This window comes from Hyalella azteca, unplaced genomic scaffold, assembly GCF_000764305.2.
Source record: "Hyalella azteca isolate HAZT.00-mixed unplaced genomic scaffold, Hazt_2.0.2 contig11707, whole genome shotgun sequence".
Taxonomy (NCBI): domain Eukaryota; kingdom Metazoa; phylum Arthropoda; class Malacostraca; order Amphipoda; family Hyalellidae; genus Hyalella; species Hyalella azteca.
In genome coordinates this window covers 128,833-152,566 of record NW_025941694.1, presented here as the reverse complement: position 1 = coordinate 152,566, position 23,734 = coordinate 128,833, and the positions used below count along the sequence as shown (strand labels likewise).

General features: G+C 37.1%; 1 protein-coding gene across 6 annotated transcripts; it reads left to right on the top strand.

The window, feature by feature from the left end:
* The first annotated feature begins 728 nt into the window (after nucleotides 1-728).
* LOC108680493 (serine/threonine-protein kinase Tao) lies at nucleotides 729-22,638 on the top strand. Of its 6 annotated transcripts, none has more exons than XM_018169321.1 (19): nucleotides 729-1,085; nucleotides 1,456-1,659; nucleotides 2,205-2,354; nucleotides 2,860-3,055; nucleotides 3,734-3,846; nucleotides 4,448-4,663; nucleotides 5,248-5,410; nucleotides 6,512-6,597; nucleotides 11,966-12,007; nucleotides 13,425-13,646; nucleotides 15,074-15,181; nucleotides 15,656-15,861; nucleotides 16,258-16,393; nucleotides 17,693-17,830; nucleotides 19,039-19,155; nucleotides 19,611-19,691; nucleotides 20,374-20,526; nucleotides 21,320-21,600; nucleotides 22,525-22,638. In XM_018169321.1, exons 2-19 carry the CDS (start codon nucleotides 1,501-1,503, stop codon nucleotides 22,631-22,633), a joined length of 2,676 nt encoding a protein of 891 aa, XP_018024810.1. In that variant the 5' UTR covers nucleotides 729-1,085; nucleotides 1,456-1,500; the 3' UTR covers nucleotides 22,634-22,638. The 6 variants fall into 6 exon arrangements, with proteins under 6 accessions (XP_018024810.1, XP_018024809.1, XP_018024811.1 ...); XM_018169320.1 differs by having other exon boundaries at nucleotides 13,422-13,646; XM_018169322.1 differs by lacking the exon at nucleotides 11,966-12,007.
* The last annotated feature ends 1,096 nt before the right edge of the window (nucleotides 22,639-23,734 follow it).

The window sequence follows — 23,734 nt, the reverse complement described above, 5'->3', positions numbered from 1 at the left end:
GACACAGCTGCACTTAATATGGTAAAAGGATTCAAATGGATGAAAAATGTAGACATATATAACCTTGGAGCCCTAAGATTTCAGTATGAAGTAATTTTCTTATCACACAGAATGGTCACAATTTGATCTATTTTACTGCAATAACTCTAGTACATGGGGTACAACTTTTGGAAAAGATTGGAAAATGAATCATTCCACTTGAATATCACAGCTCTTAAGTTGCATATTTTTGGCTGGTGATGTAATTGAAGGATCAATTGTGCTCTTCTATCAAGGGTTTTTAGCTATGATAAATTGGCTTGATTTTGGTGCACTTGTTTATTTGAAATTTGTGGCAATTGTTCTGGTCACATACCCTTGGTTTAAATATATTCATGTTCAGATTGGGGATAATTTATCTAGGAGAATTCCTAATAATTGGAATTGACCATGTAGTAACTTTTGTATCAATGACAGTACTAGTTAAGAATTTCAGTCAGTATATTTTGATTAAAATGGCCAGTTTTTTATTAGACAATTAGAACAATGTTATCTTTGAGCCTAATTGCCTAACATATCCACGTGTCAAGACGTGATTAGGGCTTACAAATCATTTTTTGAAACCGCAATATTCTTGCTACATGAATTTCTCCTATCTGATTGTTAACAAATTGTGCTGTGAAGTTTTTTCATTACATGGTGAAATATAGTATATGCATGTGACTAATTTCTAATATTTTCTATTCCAGGTGCATTGTCACAAGCAATATGGCCAAAATTTATTAATGCATGATTGGTTGAAGTTTAGGCTTGCCGCTGGGGCCTTGCTGAGGCAGAACCCTACTTTGTTTATAGCCTTTTGCTGAAGAAAGGAAGTGATATTTTTGCTCAACTCGTAAGATTCTCAATAGCACACTTACAATAATAAAAATTTTCTTCACAAAGTTCACAAGTTGAGGCAACCTATATTTTGAGTGGTCATGAGATAGCATTGAACTGTACAAGTGATTTTTTTCTGCTGTCCATGACTTGTGATTAATTTCTTCACATTTTAATGAGGTGCAATTTACATTCTGATTTTCAGGCTTAAGAGCCATGTAAAATAGGTAAGTAAATCAAAGCATCATTATCTATTTCAGTTGAATACTGCATTGCTTTCAGTGGTACCGTATATGTTGCTTAAAAATGTGAAATTCATAATTTGTATTGGATTTTCCAGTGAATTTATTCATATTTTTTTATCTTAATATAATTTTGTCAGTGGCCTCAACAAACCTGAAGTGGCATGAAACTTTTGCTTTGACTCTAAAGGGCAACTGCTTGATTTGAAATTAATAACTTCAAAACCAATTGACTGTCATATACACAATTTGTTGTGCATAATTTACATTTTTATTCACCATTATTTGAAATCAATTGATTGTACATCCACACAATTTTAATGAAGAAAATTCAAGATTTTATTTATTCTTACAGCTTGCTCATGTACAAGGTGTCCTTGCTAGCGCCCTGTGCTTCATCATGGCTCTTGCCTCGTCAAGACCGGGCAATCTCCGCAACCCTGAGGTTGCCGAGCTGTTTGACCGGGAAGATCCTGAACGGCTCTTCGATGATCTCCGGGAAATTGGGCATGGCAGCTTTGGTGCCGTGTACTATGCTCGACATCTGCAGACCAAAGAGGTGCGGCTTTAATCCCTTTAGTGGCTCATTCATAAAGTTATATAGCAACCTATTTTCTTGCGAGTGCAAAATGCTACATTGCATCCATACCACATTGCTGAAATTTATTCATGGAAAAAAATTAGACAGGTGACATACATATGTATACCGTATGTCTACCTGGTCATAGTGCAGCTGGAATAGGTATATTATGGTACATGACAAATTATTTGGCAATATATTTATCAAATTAAATTAACAAGCTTCATAAGTAAAACAAAATTCTCATTTTAAAATTCAACATGTAAAGCTGGATACCAAAGGATTAATGAAAACGTAGGTGTAAAGATACTAATTAGGTAATGATACTAATTGTTGTCTTGAAATAGTTGAAACAGATTTTTATTGTGAAGAAAATATTTTTCCTTGCATTTATTCATACCGGTAATCATTGTATGCTTTTGAGGATCTAAAATGGGGTAATACATGTATATATGCTTTTTCAATATACTGTCGATATTTCAATGGTTACAGATCTAAGCTCAGTGTATGGACTTTTTCCCTAGGTGGTTGCAATTAAGAAGATGTCATACAGTGGCAAGCAGAGTTTAGAAAAATGGCAAGACATTTTGAAGGAGATAAAATTTCTTCGCTCGCTGCGCCATCCCAACACTGTCAACTACAGAGGCTGCTACCTCAGAGACAACACTGTATGGGTAAGATGCTCTTCTAGGTTGTGATGTCATCAACGAGGACTGTATATAGTACATTGGTATCACAAGTGTACTGACAATGTACACTAATGTACTGTGATGTCAATGGGAATCAAATGTGGTACATTGGTATCATCAATGTACAATCTACCTAATCCAATTTTATGCCAATGTACAATGTACACCAATGTTGTACACTATTATCTACAATAAAGTGAATAACTACCAACCTTCTACTAGTTCCCTTTTTCTGGCAGATAGTTAGTACACTAATAGTTATCCATGTTCCAGCCAGCAGCTGGTTCGTATGTAACTAGTTCTCTTGTTGAGGCATCTGGTTAATACGTAACTACCCTCTTTGTTCCATTAACTAGTTTGTATGTTACTAGTTAATGACCCCCTATCCCGACAGCTGGTGATGGAGTACTGCCTAGGATCAGCCTCGGACATCAGTTCGATTAACTAATTGGCATGTTTCTAGTTAATGACCCCCCCCCTCCCCCGACAGCTGGTGATGGAGTACTGCCTAGGGTCAGCCTCGGACATCATAGAAGTGCACAGACAACCTCTACGAGAGGAGGAGATCAGCGGTATATGTGAAGGCTGTCTGCAGGGGCTAGCTTACCTGCACTCGCTCTCTAAGATACACAGGGATATTAAGGCTGGCAATGTGCTGCTTACTGAGAACGGCACTGTCAAACTGGGTAGGTCTTTTGAATATATAACATGATGTACAGTGATATATATATGAGAATTGAGCTGTCAAACTGGGTAGGTCTATTGAATATATAACATGATGTACAGTGATATATATGAGAATTGAGCTGTCAAACTGGGTAGGTTAATTGAATAATTAACATGATGTACAGTGATATATGAGAATTGAGCTGTCAAACTGGGTAGGTCTATTGAATATATAACATAATATACAGTGATATATATGAGAATTTAGCTGTCGAACTGGGTGTGTAACTTAAACATATGATAGATAAGAATGTCCAAGAAAATTGAATGCTCAAGCTGGGTATTATGTAATTACAATATTTAATTTAATCTATATAAGGACGGCACCGTTAAGCTGGATATATTACTTATAAATAAGATATATACAAATATCTGTGATAATAATAACAGCTCTGTCAAGATGTATATCTGACGTGAAAACCTGATTTATATTAATACCTATCTACGGGAAAAGCTAAAGGCTAAAAGCATTATTTGCTATGTTATGATGCTTGAACTATTCTTACTGCGGCAAACTTGACACTAGCAAACTTGACTATACAAGCAAACTTGACACTAGCTTGTATCATAAGCCAAAGTAGATACAAAATTTACTAGAATTACAAGCTAAAGTTATCATGCATGACCTGTTGTTACAGCGGACTTCGGCAGTGCAAGTATCAACTCACCAGCCAACAGCTTCGTGGGCACCCCTTACTGGATGGCGCCTGAGGTCATCCTGGCTATGGATGAGGGGCAGTATGATGGCAAGGTCAGTGCTTTGCTACTTAGAAAATATAAGAAATTTGTCCAAAGTGTGATGTACATATTGCCCATGTCATGTGTGGGCCATCTTGACCCAGTTTTGCCTAGAAAAATAATGTATCAGTGCTACGTACAGAAGGTGTCACTATTTGGGCAATATGACCCATTAACTTTTCTCTGATCTCTTCTCTGATCTGAATCAGTTCATTTCTCTTCATGAAATGAATACATTTTCAAACAAATTTACAAATGAAAATAAGTGCTCCTATAGAGATATTCGATTCAGGCTTCGCGAATGATATTTAAAATGCAGCCATCTAAAAGTTTATCGGAATTTCCCGTGTTAACTTTTTATAAAGTGACAATTTCTACACATAATTAGGTATTACTACCACTTCCACTTTGGTTGATGTAGAAAATTTTGAAATTATTTACAATTTCTTCCCAAAATGTAAGCCAAATCTTACAATTGTTGATATTACATCGAGAGCCTACAAAGTTTCCCCCTCTAACTTGAGCAACTTTATTGTTGCTTATATACATGAATTGGTCATTAGGCATAAAATTCATCAAACTGGGCATCACTTATCCTTGTTTGTACGTTGCAGGTGGATGTTTGGTCACTAGGCATCACATGCATTGAACTAGCAGAGCGCAAGCCGCCCTACTTCAACATGAATGCTATGAGTGCGCTCTACCACATCGCGCAGAACGACCCACCGAAGCTGCAATCCGCTGAATGGTCCCGAGACTTCCAGCAGTTTGTCGAGTCTTGTCTGCAGAAGTCTCCTCCTGACAGACCAACTTCTGCGCGACTTCTATCCGTGAGATTTATTTATTCTTATTATTTGCTGTAAGAAGTATGGAATCCATTATTACTTATATTTATTGATTATTTGATTAGTATTAATATGCCACTATGGCGTATTTTTGTCTTGAATTCTAATTGTAATCAATTCGTAGCGATTTTTGTGAATTTATGAAGGAAAGAGTTTTTTTGCATGATCACCTTGTGGCCACCAAGCTACCTTCGCATCTACTATAGACGCTTTTGATGCTCAAGAGTTGGTTTGCCGTCTGCTAAGCCTGGTCTAGTTTCTAACTAAGCCTCTGCTTTCCCAAATATTTTAGATATTTATTGAAATAATGAACCCAAAGCTGAGTTTATTGAAATTTTGCACCCAATGCTGAAACAGCAATCCAATATCCAGCCGAAAACCATGACTGAAATGTCCATGTGATGGATGCAACTTTGGTTTTGCTAGAGAGATTATCGATTATCATTTGCAGCGAAAGCTCAAAACCGCTGTGATGAAATTGCTAGTTACAATCCGTCATGACTGCTCTGTGGGTAATATTGTTGAAGAAATTGTTATTTGAATATTGCTAAATAAATCGTTATTTACAGCACGAGTTCATACACCGGCACCGTTCGTCCCACATCATCCTGGACCTGATCGCCCGCACCAAGAAGGCGGTGCGGGAGTTTGATCATCTCAACTACAGGAAGATGAAGAAAATCTTGCTCTATGATACTGAAAGTCAAGCTGATGTCGACAATGTCACCATAGGTGAGTGTAATCTCTAGAACATTAATGATGATTTCGTAAAAACAAAAGGTTTTTAGGTTGCCATGTTTGATCATTTCAACTACAGGAAGATGAAGAAAATCTTGCTCTATGATACTGAAAGTCAAGCCTATGTTGACAATGTTACCGTAAGTGAGTGTAATCTCTACAATTTTAATGATGATTTCGTAAAAACGAAAAGATTATAGGTTATCTCATATTCAATCATCTCTACTAAAAGAATATTTAATAAATCTTGCTTTTTAATACAGATTACAGAAAGCCAATCCGATGTTGACAATATTACCATAGTCAGTCTAACCTCGAAATCATTAACAAATGATTTCATAAAAATGAGAAAAAGTATCTACGAAGTTTAAAGGTTATGCCATTTTCAGTAAAGTCGTTGAAAAGTTTTTGCTCCTTGACATTGAAAACCAGGAATACGTCGACAATGTAACCATAGGTCTATCAAACCTCCTAATCATTAATTATAATAAGTTAGTGGAGATTGTGCAAATGATTCCATGTCACTTGTATATAATTCCAGAATGAGCCCCATCATTAAAATAGTTTATGTTTTAAGTTCAAAATAATAATGACAAGAAAGACTCCAGCACTTCGAGTTCCACTCGTATCCCTAGCTTCAAATGAGTTACGACTTACGGTATATGTCACTGACGACAGGCGGTTTTTAAAGTCATTTTATCAGAGGAAGAGAATCTAGTGTCCAATGGTTTAGTGACGTTATAATAAGCTTGTTAGGTAAGCAACTGTTGTGGAAATTAATATTTTATAAACTAGTTGTGCTGTCTTATTTTTTTCCAAGTTGAATCTGAATCAATTGCCATGACTGCAGGTGGACGATAGCACCAAATTTAGCCCTAACATTTGAAGATGTGAAGCTAGTCATATTTCTACGGGAATAATTGAACTATCGTCTCAGACTCAGCCAAAGAAAAGACAGCTGGCCACGATAGCTCGCAATTTTGTCCCAATTATCAGAAATTTTTCTGGCAGCAAGAAGGTAATTTTACTGATGTTTCAATTTAAATTATTGGAATAATTGAATTTAACATATTGAAATAATTGAACTATCCCCAGACTCAGCTGAAGAAGAGACAGCAGGCGGCGACAGCAGCAAGAGCAACAGCATCACTTCAGAACAAAGCGTTCACTCCACGGCCGGGGTCAGTCACTCCTCTCAGTCATCATCCACCAGCAGCCTACATCACCACCACCTACACCACCATCACCCTCATTACCATCACCAACATCCCAGCCCCACGGTATATAACAATTACGGAGGTCTGAATCACAATGACAATATCGCACCATCATCAGTCAGTAGTTCTACTCCCATCCCGCCACACAGATCTCACCATCATCACCATCATCATCACCAAGACCAACGTAGTATTAGTAACAGTAATGATAGCTCTAGAAACATACCCTCAGCATCTCCCGTTACCAGTAACCACCATCACCATCATCACCAACAAGCTAGCGGATACGGGCTAGAAACAAATTTACAGCACCAGCACAACGTGTCACAACATCACCATCACCACCATCACCCACACAAACACTTCCAGCTGCAGCAACATCATTTGCTGCAGCCCCAAACATCTTCTTCATCTTCCCCACATCTCTCGGATGGTGGGGGGGACCACAGAATTATGGGTGGGGACGAAGACTTCGATGAGACCCAGAGTTTATCCTCAGACCGCGGGGTTGGGGGAGGCCTGATGCACCCCTCACCCGCCCCCGACGTGGTCCTCGAGAGCACCCTAGGGGCTAATTCCCCCCACTCCTCCACCCCTTCCCTCCTCGAGGATAATCTCCCCACTCTTCCCCTTAACCACCATCACCAGCATCACCACCACCACCAGCAGCAGCAGCAGCAAGCAGCTGCGGCAGCAGAGGGGACGGCGACCCCCAGGCCCCCCGGGGGGTCCGTGCGGTCCGTCAAAGCGCGTCGGTTCCTCAGGGTAGGGGGGCGGTGGGGGGCGGGGCTTGTGAGGCATGTGAGTGTTGTGTGAGTAGCTGTGTAGGTTGTGTGAGTAACTGTAGGTTGTGTGAGTAACTGTGTTGGTTGTGTGAGTAACTGTGTTAGTAACTGTGTAGGTTGTGTGAGTAACTGTGTAGGTTGTGTGAGTAACTGTGTAGGTTGTGTGAGTAACTGTGTAGGTTGTGTGAGTAACTGTGTTGGTTGTGTGAGTAACCGTGTAGGTTGTGTGAGTAACTGTGTTGGTTGTGTAAGTAACTGTGTTGGTTGTGTAAGTAACTGTGTAGGTTGTGAGTAACTGTAGGTTGTATGAGTAACTGTGTAGGTTGTGTGAGTAACTGTGTGTTGTGTGTAAAGATATGTTTATTTAGAAGAGCGTGCTAACAGTGTTTGTGATGTTGCCCTCTCTTCATCTCTTGCCCTCTCTACTTCATCTCTTGTTTCCTCGCTTCTCTCGCTCTGCTTTTTCTTTTCATTGCCTTACCATCATTCCGTGTTTCTATTCACTCAGGAGAAAGAATGGGTCATATTGTCCAAGTAGAGACCCACTTTCTTACCCACAGCATATACAGAGAGCGGACATGGCACTGATACGTCCTTTGCAGTACAAATTTAGGTCAGGATGACCCACCCTGGGCAAAAAGTGCATCGCTATTTGGACAAAGTCTCATTCGATTCTTGTTACTACATACGTACATACTTTGATATTTTTCTTAATTTCATTCAAACCAACGTATTTTTTTAATTTAAAATTGATATTCTTAATTAAAAACTCGCAATTGCCCAGTTATCTCTAACCGGAAGTTGGTTGTTGCTCGCTGGTACTAACTCCTTTTATTTTTTGTTATCTTGTGTGTGGATACTAACACTTGCGTATTTTCATGTATTTAACAACATAACTCTCTTTAAATACTAATCATATTTTGAGTTTTGAGAAGCAACTCTTCATAACTTTCTTTTGTTTTCCTTGCGTTGATGTTGGCCACAGTTGAAAATTTACAATTTTTTATTTTAGGTTGGAGATGGTCTCCGAAACATTCTTGATGAAGATATGGTGAATATGATGAAGATGATGTGAATATTATTTGCTTTTAAATCCTTGTTAAATCTGCGATTCAGACAGTCTAATTTTCCATGTTTCAATCTCAGGTCCATGTACATGGACCTGAGATGAAAAGTTCCACAAAGTTAAAAGCTTTTCTTTAAACAACACATTTTTTAAACAACACATTCTGTGACAAATAATTAACACGCACACAAGTTCTGTGTAAATCAACGCTCTTACTGAATCATTATTGTTGCTATGTTAGAGATTAGCTGAAACGTTCTCATACGAAAACTTTAATCGTTTCTATAGTTAATGTTTGTACGATCTGTCTTATGGAACTTGTATACGTACTTGCATCGCTACTCATATTTGTGTCACGCATGCATGTTTTCCATGCATTTATGCTCTATAGCATGTAATAATGCTATATTGCTCATCACTACGACATGCTATATAACAAACATTGTACGTTACGTATAACAAACTTTCTCAAGATGCACATGTGAAAATATCTTTCTGATCTCAAAACAATGATTTTAACGAAACATCAAGCCCCTTCGTTTACATATGCATTACATACTACAATTAGTGTTCAATGCAACTTTACTTTGTTTTTTAATGGAAAGCCATAGAAGTAGTGTAATGACGGGATTATAGGTTTAATCAGAAGATATTGTTGGCCTTGCATTAGATTTATCACGATTTTTAATTTGTTAGCTGATCGCTTGGCCGAAAAATATTTATTTAATACTCAGATTTCATTCTTTGACCGGATAATTTTCGAATTTTCACTCATTCCGGGACACGTTCGTTATCAAGCATACTTCACACATTGCCCTTATCGTTTTTCTGCATATGTCGTCAAAATCCCGATAGCCTTGCTGCGACAACCTGTTTCCTATTACGTTCCCCATAGCAACGATCTCAGTTATTATGCGGTGTCATCATAACTCTTGTTTCCTTGCTTGTTGCTGCTTGTGCTTCCAATATTCCATCTTTTCTATTTCCTTTTTTTCTATCTATTCTATCTGTTTTTTCTCTATAAAATCTATATTTTAGGCGTTTAGCCACGCATTGCAAATCGTTCGTATGTTTCAATTGAATCGACGAAATCGTTTCTTGTAATATATTTGCCTCTCACAAACTTCAAAACAGTTGTAATTTTAAAAAATCCTAATCTCAACATTCACATACGAATTGTACGAAAAAAATGCTAATATCATTAAATTTAATAATGATAGACTATATTTTGCATCACTTGTCACCACCTTAAATGTGATGATTGTCAATTATCATTATTATTAATTATTATTGTGATGCTTGGCAACTGCTTGACTTGTCATACTTTCCGCCTCTCCCTCCTCCTGTGCCCCTCTTCGCTCCTCTCCCTCCTCATGTGTCCCTCTCCTGCGCCCCTCTCCCTCCTCCTGTGCCCCTCTTTTGCGCCCCTCTCTCTCCTCCTGTGCCCCTCTACTACGTCCCTCTCTCTCCTCCTGAGTCCCTCTCCTGCGCCCCTCTCCCTCTTATGCCCCTCTTCGCCTCTCTCCCTCCTCCTGTGCCCCTCTCAGCTCTCTCCCCTCCTGTGCCCCTCTCAGCTCTCCCTCCTCGTGTGCCCCTCTTCTTCGTCCCTCTTCTACTCTTGTTTCCTCGCCAATAATTACAAAAAATAGTCGTATTCATTTCATTCCAATGGCTCTACAAGCTTCATTATATTACTTAACTTCAATTCAGTTCATGTGAAAACAAAACAATCTAAAACTCTTCTTGTATATCCACTTGCTCTTGTTCTTCGTGTTTTCATTTCTCAGCTTCTCGAGTTGGTTTAAGCTCGCGTTTTTGCACTTGTCCGCTGCCTTTCAAAGCTAGAATCATAATCACTGAATCATTCTTTTAATAATGATATCAGAGCCAGTGTACATACAATGGTTTCATCGGATATTATTGGACATTGTGTTTCAAAACAAAATCTCAATGATTTCCATTGATATCATTGTACACTATATCTTTCGGTCCTAAAAGTCTTATGGTTTCCACCGATTTCACTGGACATTGTGTCTCACGTCTCCAAATTCTTAAATAATTTCGACGGCAATCACTGGACATTGTGCCTCTAGGCTCTAAAAGCTGAGAATATCCCTTTGAGTTTCTTCGGGCTATAATCATCACGCTGCTGCAAGTGCTATGGCTTGAGACTTTATAAGGAATGCCTCCCGACTTTACCATTGATAGTGAACTATATAGTGCTAGTGAAAAGTGCTATACCGCCCCGACACTACTTCTGCTGCCGCTGCTACTGGTGCTGGTGCTGCTGGTGTTGACACGCTAAATACTCTCACTAACATCATCACTTCTCACCATCACCACTTCTGCCATGAGTATCTAATTGCTTAAGTGCCTCTCTTTACTTACCTTATTAATCTAAACTATACATTTAAGCAACTTTATATTAAACTTTTGTGCGACAGGTTCCAATTTGTGCGCACAAACTGCACATTGGAACGAAATTGTTCTTGCCACGGCTTGACGCCTTCTTAGTACATTATTTTCGTTATTATTATTATCTTTATCAATATACTAATATGGTATATTAATATGGCATCATTGATAGTATATATACTATATATGCTTTCGCGCACGTTTCATATAATAGCTGTTTTTTTTAAATATCGTGAAAAAGCATGGGATATATATTTTCCCTATATACATGAACTTGCTATACATGACTGCTAAGTTGCTACGTTAACAAAACTTGAAACTAAAATTTTTTTATGCGCGCTGAACAATTTTTTTCCGACCTCAAGTTTAAATCCTAAATGAAAAATATTAAATTCCTGCAGGATATATTTTTCCCCATGGGTTTGTCTTAGTAGCAGGTCGTCTTTCTCAAAATTGTCGTTGAATTAGAATTATTTTTCGCAATTATTTATTCTCTGAATCCAGTTTTCTTGACTAGCAATGGTACTTAGTAATTTTCTGTTTAATTTACTACCATAAAATAATTTCTTTTGTCAGGACCTTTAAATTATCTTAATTACATCCAATTTCTGAATTATTTTGACAAGTATTCTTATTCGACTTTGAGCGTTAACAACGTACGATTCCATTAAGGGCAAATAGAACTACAATTCTTACATACATTGAGTCGACTTTCTAGAACGTACAAGAAAAGAGGGCGATTCAGATTATACCCCTGGAATAAAATATATTGCAGAATTTTTGACAAACGCGGTCTAGTCGTTCCATGAAGCCTTTCAGCTTATATTGAGATAAGATGTATTTTATATTGTATATAGTTCAGTTGCGCGTTCAAATTCATCGCGTTGAAACTCTTCAATCTTCGTCTAGGGATATGTGGTACTAGATTAAGTGATATAAAACACGTTTAATAAAAAGATGGTAGACATAAAAAAATAAACTATTTTAATTTAATTTTTCTCTTTATTTTGATTTAACATGTTTTCTTTGGCGTTATTTTCGAATCAATTTTATTTCTCATTTACAGTTTCACTCTCTGAGGATAAGCCTAAATAGGAGAAGGTACGAGGTCAGTTCCCGATATCTCGTTTCCGGTATTTTTTTTTTGTGATTCCATTACGATAAATATTTTGAAAATTGCTTGCGAGGAAAGATCATGGGAATTGCTTTACGCTTCCAGTTACCCCATCCACGTCATGTTCATTTATAACTAATGTCTTATTGAGTTAATGGTCACTTTACATGTTGTCCCTGCAATTTTATATACATACATTTTTGATTATATTAACGTGGGTGTTGAAGGAAGTGCGGTTCAATGAATGCGCGCATTTAAGATCTAGATTTTGTCAATAAGCTTGATATTTTCATACAAAATCTTTTCTTGATACGCACTAAGTATATAGACTCGTACGCCCAGGACCCTAATTGATTTAATTATTTTGATTATTTGATTTATTTCAGGTATTCACATTTATCAGTAATTCAAATGTATATATACCATCGAGTTTATTGTCACGGGGTCAATTTCAGCGTGCTTTACAATCGAGTTATTGCTTTTAATTATCACCATCCCGGGTCATGATTATTGCCTCTTCTGTACGTGAATCATTCGTAAATATTGATTGGAATATCAATGCACGTTCATTTCGCTTGTAGTAAATATAAAAGCTGTTGTTCTTTGGAAACGCTACGCATTTTTGTCAATGAATTTGTGAGACTAAAAGCAATTTATGTTTGAAGCTTGGATGACATTTTCCGCTGGACTGATCAACGTAGCGTAATTTTCGCAGATATATGGCGCTTCTTCTATCCATGTGGCTTTCCATGTTATTAATTGCTTGGTTGATTCTTCATCATCCTTTCTTTTATTCCTGAGTTCTCCCTTTTTTTAACAAACTAATTTTTTTGGGTGGTTGGTTGAATTTTATCAGTCTTTTTCGGTTTTTCCTCTTATTTTTTTATCTATAATTTCATATCCTGATTTCTTATAGGAATCGAGTGTCTGCTTTTTCTCCTTCTTGTGACATGTTGTCTTTATAATCCATGTTCATAAACGTTCATTACTATTCTTAACAGTTTCTGATAAAGTTGGCAGATCTTTTCGTATTAATTCCATGGGGTTTAGCTACGATATAACCTAACTCGATTGCATCAACACGAGCTATTGCAGGAAATTCGCTTGAGGGAAAAGGCGGACAATTTCTTTTTAATTTGTTGGAGCTTTTAAACTTGTTTTTATATATATATATATAACTCCGACTGATTTTATTCTACTTATTTTTTGTAAATTTTGCAAATGAGCGAACTTTTGTCCCTGATTGCTCATATATTTCAGTAATTACAATCGATTGTGGCATAAGGTCATTACGTATTTATCGTAATGTCCATCTCATAAATTTACTTTAGACTACGGTATCTTATTACTCTGTCAAGTTATCAAAACATAATTAAAATAATTTCTAATAAACAACCATGTATGTTAGCAGGCAGGTGGAGGTGTTGGAGCTATACAGGGAGGCGCCGAAGGTGGTACATCAGCAGGAGCAGCAGCAGGAGGAGGAGGTAGGGAAGGTAGAAGTAACTTCGAGACTCTACGTACGACGTCCATCGTCAGCAAGCAGAACAAAGACCACCAGCCTGGCGACATTGGTGATGCTCTGTCAGGCTACAAGCGCATCAGGCGGGAACATCAGCGAGCTCAACTCAAGGTGAATAATTGTTTTATTAACTCATTAATATTATATTAACTTTAATTAATTAAATATATTAGATATTGACATCACTAATGCGTGATAGTTTACTTTTTTGAAGACTTTGTACAACCCTATGGGGAAAATAATTAAACCCATGAGGAAAATGACTAACCCCACGGTGAAGATATATAATCAGCCCTATGGGGAAAATTATTAACCCCATGGGCTAAGGATTAATCCCTCGGGAAAGTATTAACCCCACGGGAAAGTATTAACCCCACGGGAAAGTATTAACCCCACGGGAAAGTATTAACCCCACGGGAAAGTATTAACCCCATGGGGAAGTATTAACCACACGGGGAAGTATTGACCTCACGGGGAAAAGGATTAACCCCACGGCCAAGTATCAACCCTATCTGCAAAATTAGTTACTCCTTTCATAGACGAGCTCAACTTAGGGTGACTTATGCTTGATAGTTTACTTCTCTGCAAACTACCAACATATTGTTTTATTTTAATGAGAACGTAAATAATCTAATGTGTATTGAATCAATCATTTTTATCGCGTGTATCCCTGAAGTTCTAGTTGCTATATAAGTGAGGGAAAGTATCTCGCCTTGATTATTTAATATTGAAGTTGCGGTCTCGTATGCATTTCTCGATTGTTCATTTAACTCGAGCTGGCTGTGAACGTCCTTGCCAAATTCATGCACTTTCCTAATGTATTTAAATCAATAGATTTTCTTGGGTGGTAGCTTACTTGTCTTTCTATGTTTATAGCAAGCTTATCATCTGAAATACATTTTCCTTGTGAAAAGATTTGTGAAGTGGATAACATAATTTAATCTTTCTCTGGCTTGGAATTAGGTAACATGACGTAAACGTTTTGTGACTTGGAATTGTGTAACGCGACGTGAACGTTTTGTGACTTGGAATTGTGTAACCCGATGTGAACGTTTTGTGACTTGGAATTGCGTAACCCGACGTGAACGTTTTGTGACTTGGAATTGTGTAACACGACGTGAACGTTTTGTGACTTGGAATTGCGTAACACGACGTGAACGTTTTGTGACTTGGAATTGTGTAACGCGACGTGAACGTTTTGTGACTTGGAATTGGGTAACTTGACGTAAACGTTTTATGACTTGGAATTGGGTAACTTGACGTGAACGTTTTGTGACTTGGAATTGTATAACTCGACGTAAACGTTTTGTGACTTGGAATTGGGTAACTTGACGCAAACGTTTTGTGACCTGGAATCGGGTAACTTGACGCAAACGTTTTGTCACTTAGAATTGTGTAAGGCGACGTAAACGTTTTTCGACTTGGAATTTGTAACGTGACAAAAACGTTTTGTGACTTGAATTTGTTACTTGAATTTGTTTCACACGACAAAAACGTTTGTAAATTTGTTAACTTAACAAAAACATTTAAACGTGCAGCTGGAGGAGCGGTGTCGCGTGGAGATGGAGGCACACAAGCTTATGCTGGATAAGGAGTACGACGCACTGCTTGTACAGTTCAGCAAGGAGCTCGAGAAGCTGCGACTTGTAAGTCTATACTTAATTGTGTATGCTGGAAATATACTTATTATGTGAATAAAGGGAACAAATTATAAAATGCAATTTTTTGAAAATAAATCTCTCGTTTGCCATTTCCTAAATTTCATTGCTTCTTAGCTCCTAGAACTTTGAGAGAAGAAAAATGTCATTCATTCGCATGTTACATCTAAACGTCATTTCCAGCGCTCTATGTTATGTAGATTAATGTATTTCTCTGTTGTTACTGTGTTATAACTATGATAAATAATATAATATAAATATAACTGGTAAATATTATGCATCAGAAAGAGAGTTATTTATAACCATAATAAATAATATAGTAACAATATAACTGGTTATATTATATATCAGAAACATAAATAACATAATAATAACAATATAACTGGTTATATTATACATCAGAAACCTAAATAATATCATAATAATAATAATAACAATATAACTGGTTATATTAATCATCAGAAACACGAAAAAGAGAGCGAGAAGAAACTGGACAGTTGCTCCGTGGTGGTTAAGAGGCTGCAGGCTGACATCACTAACCGACACGCGACTGAGTTCAAGAACTTCCAGCAGCAATACAAGAAACACTTTAAAGAAAATATGGAGAAATGGAAGAGAGATATCGCCAACCATGATGCCTCTAAAAAACAAAAAGAGGCCACCTTGCAGTTAGTATAAATTTTTTCATCCTGTCAAATCAAACGACATGATATTTGCTATTTTGTTCAAATCTGGTCATACTCTAAAAAAGGAATAATTGTTAAAAGTAATATATTGCAATTCTATATATTTATTGGAAACTGTACGTATTTCTCCCTATTGCTTTGGATAGAAAACCTTCCCGAATACGAATAATCTCTTCACATCACCCATAAATCAATACATTTTTTGACCTTGCCGGAAAACTGGCGTATCTTTCATATTATTTATTTTGCACCTTGATAACGTATGTTCTACTGTACTTATACAAAATTATTTTATTAGTAATAGATTTTTCTATTATTTTTATTTGTTTTTATTAATACATAGATTTTTCAACAATAAAAATTATTTTCTGTTATCAGGGCGCATCGGGACGGCCTGAAGGCGACCGAGCAGGACGAGATGACGCGCCTGCAGGTGCGGCAGGCGGAGTACCTCAACCTGGAGACACGCAAGTGCCGACGACGAGGCTTGCTGTCATACTTCGCTAGGGAACAGGTGAATATTTAATTTTTATTCACGAGTTTGGTTCTAAAGTATGTTTTTTTAGTGCATTTTTTCATTTTTGGAAAAAAGATGCTATTGTGCTCGTCATGTCCGTCCGTCCGTCTGTCCGACGAGGCTTGTTGTCCTACTTGTTGTCGAGGCTGTTGTGCTAGGGAACAGGTGCCTATCTTATGTCTATTCTTCACTTTGATTCTAAAGTATGTCTTTTTTATTTTAAACTTCCTTAGATTCTAGTTTCACTAGCATTCTAATAATAGGTAAGGTACAAGAGTAGTGTCAAAATCTCATCTTTATTCACGAGTTTGATTCTAAAGTATATTATTTTTATTTTGAACTTCCTTAGAGTTTAGTTTCACTAGCTTTCTAATAATAGGTACAAAAGTAATGTCAACATGTCGCTAAATTTTTCCAAATGAAAGCTCTTGTACAGTTCAGTGTACTGTCCACAGTACTGTCCAGTGTACAGTTATGAAGTTTCTAAGTGTGCGTTGAGATCCAGTTGATCGGTTGTTTATGCGTGAATTATTTCGCTGGATTCCTCCCATTGATTAGTACCGTATGTATAAATGAATGTTGATGAGTTCGTCATAGGCCGAGGCTTGCTGTGTTATATCACTCGAAAACAAATGACATTTGCGGCTCTCATTTTTCTATGAATGAATGTGAACATGTTAGGTGTGTAGTGAATAGTGAAATAATTCAGGACACTTGAGTTTGAATAGCAAGTAATCACTTCAAAGCTGAAGACAGAACAAAGAAATTATTATTTTACATATGGCCAAATTATAATTTCTATCATTCTTTAAGCTGTCATTGCCGGAGTTACAATCTCGGAACTAGTTTTTGAAATTTCGACCCTGTTTTTGGCTTCCTTGTATAGGTACGTGTTACTAATGCATTCATGCTTGACATGAATATGTTCATGTATCTTTTTGGCTTTTCTTTCATGTGTGTTATCAATGCATAGTTTTTTCGGCTATTGTGTATGAATTTTGTCAAGTTATTCATAATTTGTGATGCGTGTTGCTAATATGTTGTACAGGAACTGCTGCGCGAGGTGGCTTTTTTCATGAGTGTGTTATTAATGCAAAGTTTTTTCAGCTATTGTGTATGGATTTTGTTATGTTATTAATAATTATTGATGCGTATTACTAATATGTTGGGCAGGAGCTGCTGCGTGAAGAGCTAAGCAGGCGAGAGAGTGTTATTAATGCATAGTTTTTTCAGCTATTTTGTATGTATTTTGTTAAGTTATTCATAATTAGTGACGCGTGTTGCTATGTTGGGCAGGAACTGCTGCGTGAAGAGCTAAGCAGGCGAGAGCAGCAGCTGGAGACGGCGCACGCTATGCTGCACCGCCACCAGCAGCTCACAGAGGAGCTCGAGTGCCGGCAGCAGAAAGCCATTCATATGCTCAAGGAGGAACAGGTTACTTTACTATCAATATTTATCATATGAATATTACCGTATAAAGGGTGACTTGTTTTGAAGCGTTTTGTCATTTTTTTGAAGCGTTTTGTGATTTTTTTTGGGACCGTTTTGTGAGTGCTGTCAGCAGAAAGCCATTCATATGCTCAAGGAGGAACAGGTTACTTTATTATCAATATTATTAGGAACTTTTATTATAAGAGTGTTACCTACCGTAAAATGGGTGACTTGTTTTATTTTCAATATTATTAGGAATTTACATCATATGAATATTACCTAACGTAAAATGGGTGACTTAATTTGAACCGTTTTGATATATCTATTTTTGGAACCGTTTTGACAATTAAGAAAAAAAAATCCCTATAATAAAAAGTTCTTGCCCTAGAAAATTTGTGTTGATGGCTCTTGAAGTATCATCAGATATCCTACAAGTGCAATGAAGATGTATATTTTACACAACTATGTGGCTATTTGCACCTATCTTAAAAAGGTAAGCGCTAAAAATTGTCTAAGTCAGCCCACTTTACGGTAGGTATATTATTATAATTACCTGATAAACTTAAGGAGAGGGACAGGTGACTTGTTTATTAGGAATGTTATAGTAAATTGTATTATTATAATTACTTTCCATGCTCTCGTGACTCGATTATTATGTATTAATTACTTGACATGCTCAAAAAGGAACAGGTCCCTTCTATATTATGAATATTACCTGATATAATTATTTGTACTACCGTATTATAATTGCCAGACGTGCTTAGAGAAGAACAGGTGATTAGATTAATAAATACTATTTACCTGCTATCGGGATAAAGTTTCATCAGTTGAATGTATGTATTTTTTTTCATTTTCAAAATATAGGAAAAAGGAGAAGAATAAAACGAAAATCTGAAATTAATTAAAAATTTATTTTATTACTGTGGTACATTGGTCGAAAATCAATTCATGGGTCAAATTTAATAATTTTTCAATAATTTTGATGCTGTGGTAAAATAGTCAGGCAGTTTTTAACGGATCGTGAGATGCAAAATCAGTTTCGTTAGCTGCAAAACCTGTGAAGCTTTTTAGCTTATATGGACATTTACTTGGAAGCTTTTTGTCATTTTAAATCCTGTTGTTCTACTATATGTTGTGTATATCATGTGTGACGTATGTTGTGTATCATTATGTGTACTCCTGTGTGAACAAAGTGCTTGTGTTTGTAACAGATGACACGACAACACAACGCAGAGACGACGAGTCAGAAGGATTACATGAAGCGCTGCGAGAAGGAGCTTCATAAGAAGCATGCGATGCAGCAGAAGCAGCAGCCTAAGAGTCTCAAGGTGAGACTGCTTCTTGATCTGTGTAGAATTTATACAGTGTGTTGCCGTGTAGAATGTTGTATTTTTATGTGTAATAAACAGAATATTACCGTGTAAAATATCACCTGAGAAACTTGATATTTGTTGTAGAAAAGGTTTGTGATAATGAATAGTGTTGATATAAAAACTCATGTTAAATGTTTGTACCTTTATGTGGATTATGTCAACATTTAGCTTGGTGCAATTCTTAGTTTGTTATTATGTATGTCAACATTCTATTGTTGGGGGAAAAATAAATAAAAAATATGTACGATTGCGCTCGAATTTCATCCGTTTGATATATTGCCTTTATAATGAGCTTAACAGTACAAAACATTAGCTGTTGTCCTGCAAACTAATTATATCTTCTAATGATGTCGACGATTTGTTGTATATAAACAATGATTTTTTTGCAACGATATTTAAATTTTTCGCAGCAAAAAGAAATTGAGATCCGCCGCCAGTTCCGCGACACGATCAACATCCAGCGGCAGCAGTACAAGGAGTACAAGCAGCAGGTATCATCAGTAATATATTATAAAATATAATAATAATACTAATATAATTGTATATCATTTATCGGAAATTTAGCATCGGCAATATATTATGATACCTAATAATCATGATTGATATAAGTTAATAACTTCTATCGTAAATTTAATGCACTCCATTTTGATGGGATTATTCACTTATATTATTGAATATTTATAATTATTTGCCGTTATTCTGACGCCAGTTACTTCTGCCATTAGCTGCTGCCAAAAACCCCGCAAAGGTAGCACTTCATTTATTGAAAGACAACTCTATTTATTACTTTGTAATTACTGCAGCATTTTATTTTATATCACAGTAGCACTTTATTACTTAATTTTTTAATTTTGCTGCTATTTTGCCGTCATCTACTGGCCAAGACGCCCCGCGAAGGTAGCAGTTCATTTATTGAAAGGGATAATAATATTTAAATATTATTAATAAATTTTAATTGCAGGAGCATTTTATTTTACATCACAGTAGTACTTTATTAATAAATTTATTTAATTTTGTTGTTATATTGCCGTCAGCTGCTGGCGAAGACGCCGCAAAGGTAGCTTTTCAGTTATTAAAAGACAACTTTACCTATTACTTTTTAATTACAGAAGCATTTTATTTTGTATCACAGTAGCACTTTATTAATTAATTTAATTTTACCATTATTTTCAGCTGCTGGCGAAGACGCCCCGCGAGGAGCACCGCGCTGTCCTGAAGCGCGTCAAGGAAGACCAGCGCCGCAAGCTGGCTATGCTGGCCGACCAGTACGAGCAGAGCATCGCTGAGATGTTGCAACAGCAGTCACTTAAACTGGACGAAAGTCAGGTGAGTCAAGGCTGTAAAGTGGGTCATGGTACCACACCAGAGCCAGTTAAGTCAAGGCTGTAAAGTGGGTCATGGTACCACGCCAGAGTCAGGTGGGTCATGGTGGTAAAGTGGGTCATGGTCCCAGATAGTAGAAACCTATAGTACTAATGCTACTAAACACGAAACATTGCCGAGGACTTGGTCACGAGAATAACTCGATCTTCTTTTTACAAAACATTCGTTCAACCAAAGGCCTAACATATTAAGTAGAATAAATTTTGTGCTTTAGATAATTGTATATGAATTAGAGTCTAATTATAATTAAATTATTCAAGCCTGTTCTTCTTTAATAACATTTTTGTGGTTGTTTGCACACTCAATGATACGGATGGACCATATTGACCAAATTGTGACACTTCCTTATTCATTATATGAGCATAGAGCGGATCTAACACTAATACGCCCTTTAGCCGAGCCTAACTGTGTCAGGATGACCCACACAAGTTTCAGAAAAAATGTGCATATCACTAATCTCATTAATTATAAAGAATTCATATTGCATATTACTAATCATATTAATTCATGACTAAATTTAATTAGTCGTTTAAATTAATATCAATAATATTAATAAGTAATAATTTTAATATTGATAATATTGGCATAAATTAATATTAATCTTATTAATCTATGCAAGTGCAGGTAGTGGAGCAGGAGCAGAACGCCCTTTCACCGGGCCAAACTGTGTCAGGATGACCCACACAAGTTCCAAAATTCGTGTGCACATCACTAATGTTATTAATTTATTGTGCAGGTGGTGGAGCAGGAGCAAACCACGGAGAAGTTAAGCCACGAACTCGAGGTTCTCACGGAATATCAGCGACGTAACCGTCAGGCTGCTGAAGCTTTACGTCTGCGTGAACGTCGTGAGCTGGAGGAACGCGTGGCCATGCGTAATGCTTCACTCAAGCAGAAAATGCAACAAGAAGTCATGCGCTTTGAGCATGAGAAGAATGAGAGGATCAGACTGCTGCAGGAGAAGCAAAGTCGCGAGCTCGAGGAGTTCGATAAGGAGAGCCTCAGGATGGGCTTCACGTGAGTCTTTGAGTGCTTTTATTATTATTATTATTAGTGTTCATATTATGTGGCATTAACTTGATAATTTCTACATTTGTAATACTGTGATGATTACTTCACTGGTAATACTGTGATGATTACTTCACTGGTAATACTGTGATGATTACTTCATTGGTAGTTCCTTGAAGATGCCTACAGATTACTAAGCTGTTAATGCCTACAATTGCACATTCATTGCAATTTGTATTTTTATCACTATGTACATAATTCATCGGCAGGCATTAAAGCACATTCGTTGCTTTAATTCGAATAAACTTGAAGGTTTAAAACACTGAACCGTAACACAAGTTCTTAGTAATTCCTGTTAATTGTAGATATCATGCATAAAAACATTTTATATGTGATCACTTACACGCATATATCAGAGGAATTAGAATGAATTTAACATCCAACCGTTGCTTTAAACAAAATTAATATCAAAGTTCTGGGTAAAACTTCACTAACATATTGTCATCTATCAAACTTCACGCGCATAGTTGCAGTCAGTGTTCGTTACTCGTTTGTGAGTCTACCTCGTAAATTTCTATTTCCATGCGGAATTTATTTCCGTATGGAAATCGCTTCGCTCTTTCAGAGAAATGAACAGTTTTGTCTAAATAGTGATGCACTTTTTACCATTGGGTTAGTCATCCTGACCCTATTTGGCCGGACAAAAAGGATGCATCAGTGCTACGTCCGCTCTGATCAAGCTGTGGATAAGAAAATGTGTCAATATTTGGACAGTATGGGTCATTTGTTTTTCTCAGTGCTAATTTGTTGTCCGTATCGCAGTTACCCGCGTGCATGTTCATCGCATGTTGTTTTTATCTCATGGTTGTTATTTAATAATAAATGTTATTTTGATGTCATGTTCTCTTGTTCTGACTTTTGTTCTCTGTTCAGAGCGGCGCGTATCGCTGAGCCCTCCACCGAGCGCTCCCCTGAAGAGTTCAACGTCTCGTCACAGATGCTCTCCCTGACGCTGTCCCATAGCGCCCCCTACACCACCTGAACGCCCCCTACCTTACGCCCCTCCACGCCACCTGAACGCCTCCCCACATCGCCCCCCACGCCACCATAACGCCTTCTCTTCCCACCTTCCTAAATTCTTCCCCAGCTTTTTTGCTGGGATTTTAACCTTCCTACCATTTTCATGTTTTTTCTCTTTACTATCTTACAATTACCTACTATATATTTCATTAATTTTTTCAATTTATTCGTTCACACTCCCCATTCTTCATTCTTTATGTTTTTCATTTTTTTAATTTCATCCTTTGAACCTTCTTTTTCGAAAATATTTATTCAAATTCAATATCTTTCAAATGCCACTATTTTGGCCAAGATTAACTTCCCTATATAAGTTCCCCGATGATATTGGACTCTTCAAATCATCAGTTCACTACTTACTTATTGTGACACTCATCCCGCTAGTTCCCTATAGTGAGTCATGTGAGACTCGCTCATAAAGTGAGTCACGGAGACCCACTTTGAGTTCCATGAAGTGCGTCTCATTGCTCCATCAATAATAGTCAATCAAGTCTTGTTTCTTCCAGACCTTTATTGTTACGTAATATGAATAGTGAAGGATGTTCACACGTGAGGAATATTCATATGTGAAGATAATGGAATTGCCCACGCGCATTTCCTTTGCACTCAGAGGAATGAGCACGATTTTGTCCAAATAGCGATGCACATTTGGCCCTTGTGTAGGCTACCAGTTTGGCCTGGCAAAAAAGCAAATGTGTCACTGTTTGGACAATATGATACGTTCATTTGTGTGAGTGCATGAAGTCGCAGTTAGTTGTAAGCGCTTGTATTAATTAAGTAAGCGCTTGTATTATTTATACTACGTGTGGGTTCTGCAGTTCATGAGTGTCCGCCAAAGTGTGCCCTGTCGGGAGGCTAAGTCTGCTACTGTAAATAGTGCAATTTTAGATCTAACATTTAACCAAGCTCCTTAAACTATAACCTAGTACGCTCAGAGAAATTAATGAGACTTTGTCCAAATAGCGATGCACTTCTCTGTCTTCCTGTCTTTGTTTGGCCCGGCAAAGAGGGATGTTATCAGTGCTACGTCCGCTCTCTGCTTGTGCTGTGAGTAAGACAGTGTGTC

What these genes read in the sequence shown, in the direction of transcription:
- LOC108680493 (XM_047882958.1), top strand. Translation starts at nt 1,501, where the DNA reads ATGGCTCTTGCCTCGTCAAGACCGGGCAATCTCCGCAACCCTGAGGTT. An exon ending in GACATCTGCAGACCAAAGAG is followed by an intron (nt 1,660 to 2,204) that starts GTGCGGCTTTAA and finishes CTTTTTCCCTAG; the next exon opens with GTGGTTGCAATTAAGAAGAT. An exon ending in CATACTTCGCTAGGGAACAG is followed by an intron (nt 16,394 to 17,692) that starts GTGAATATTTAA and finishes TATGTTGGGCAG; the next exon opens with GAACTGCTGCGTGAAGAGCT.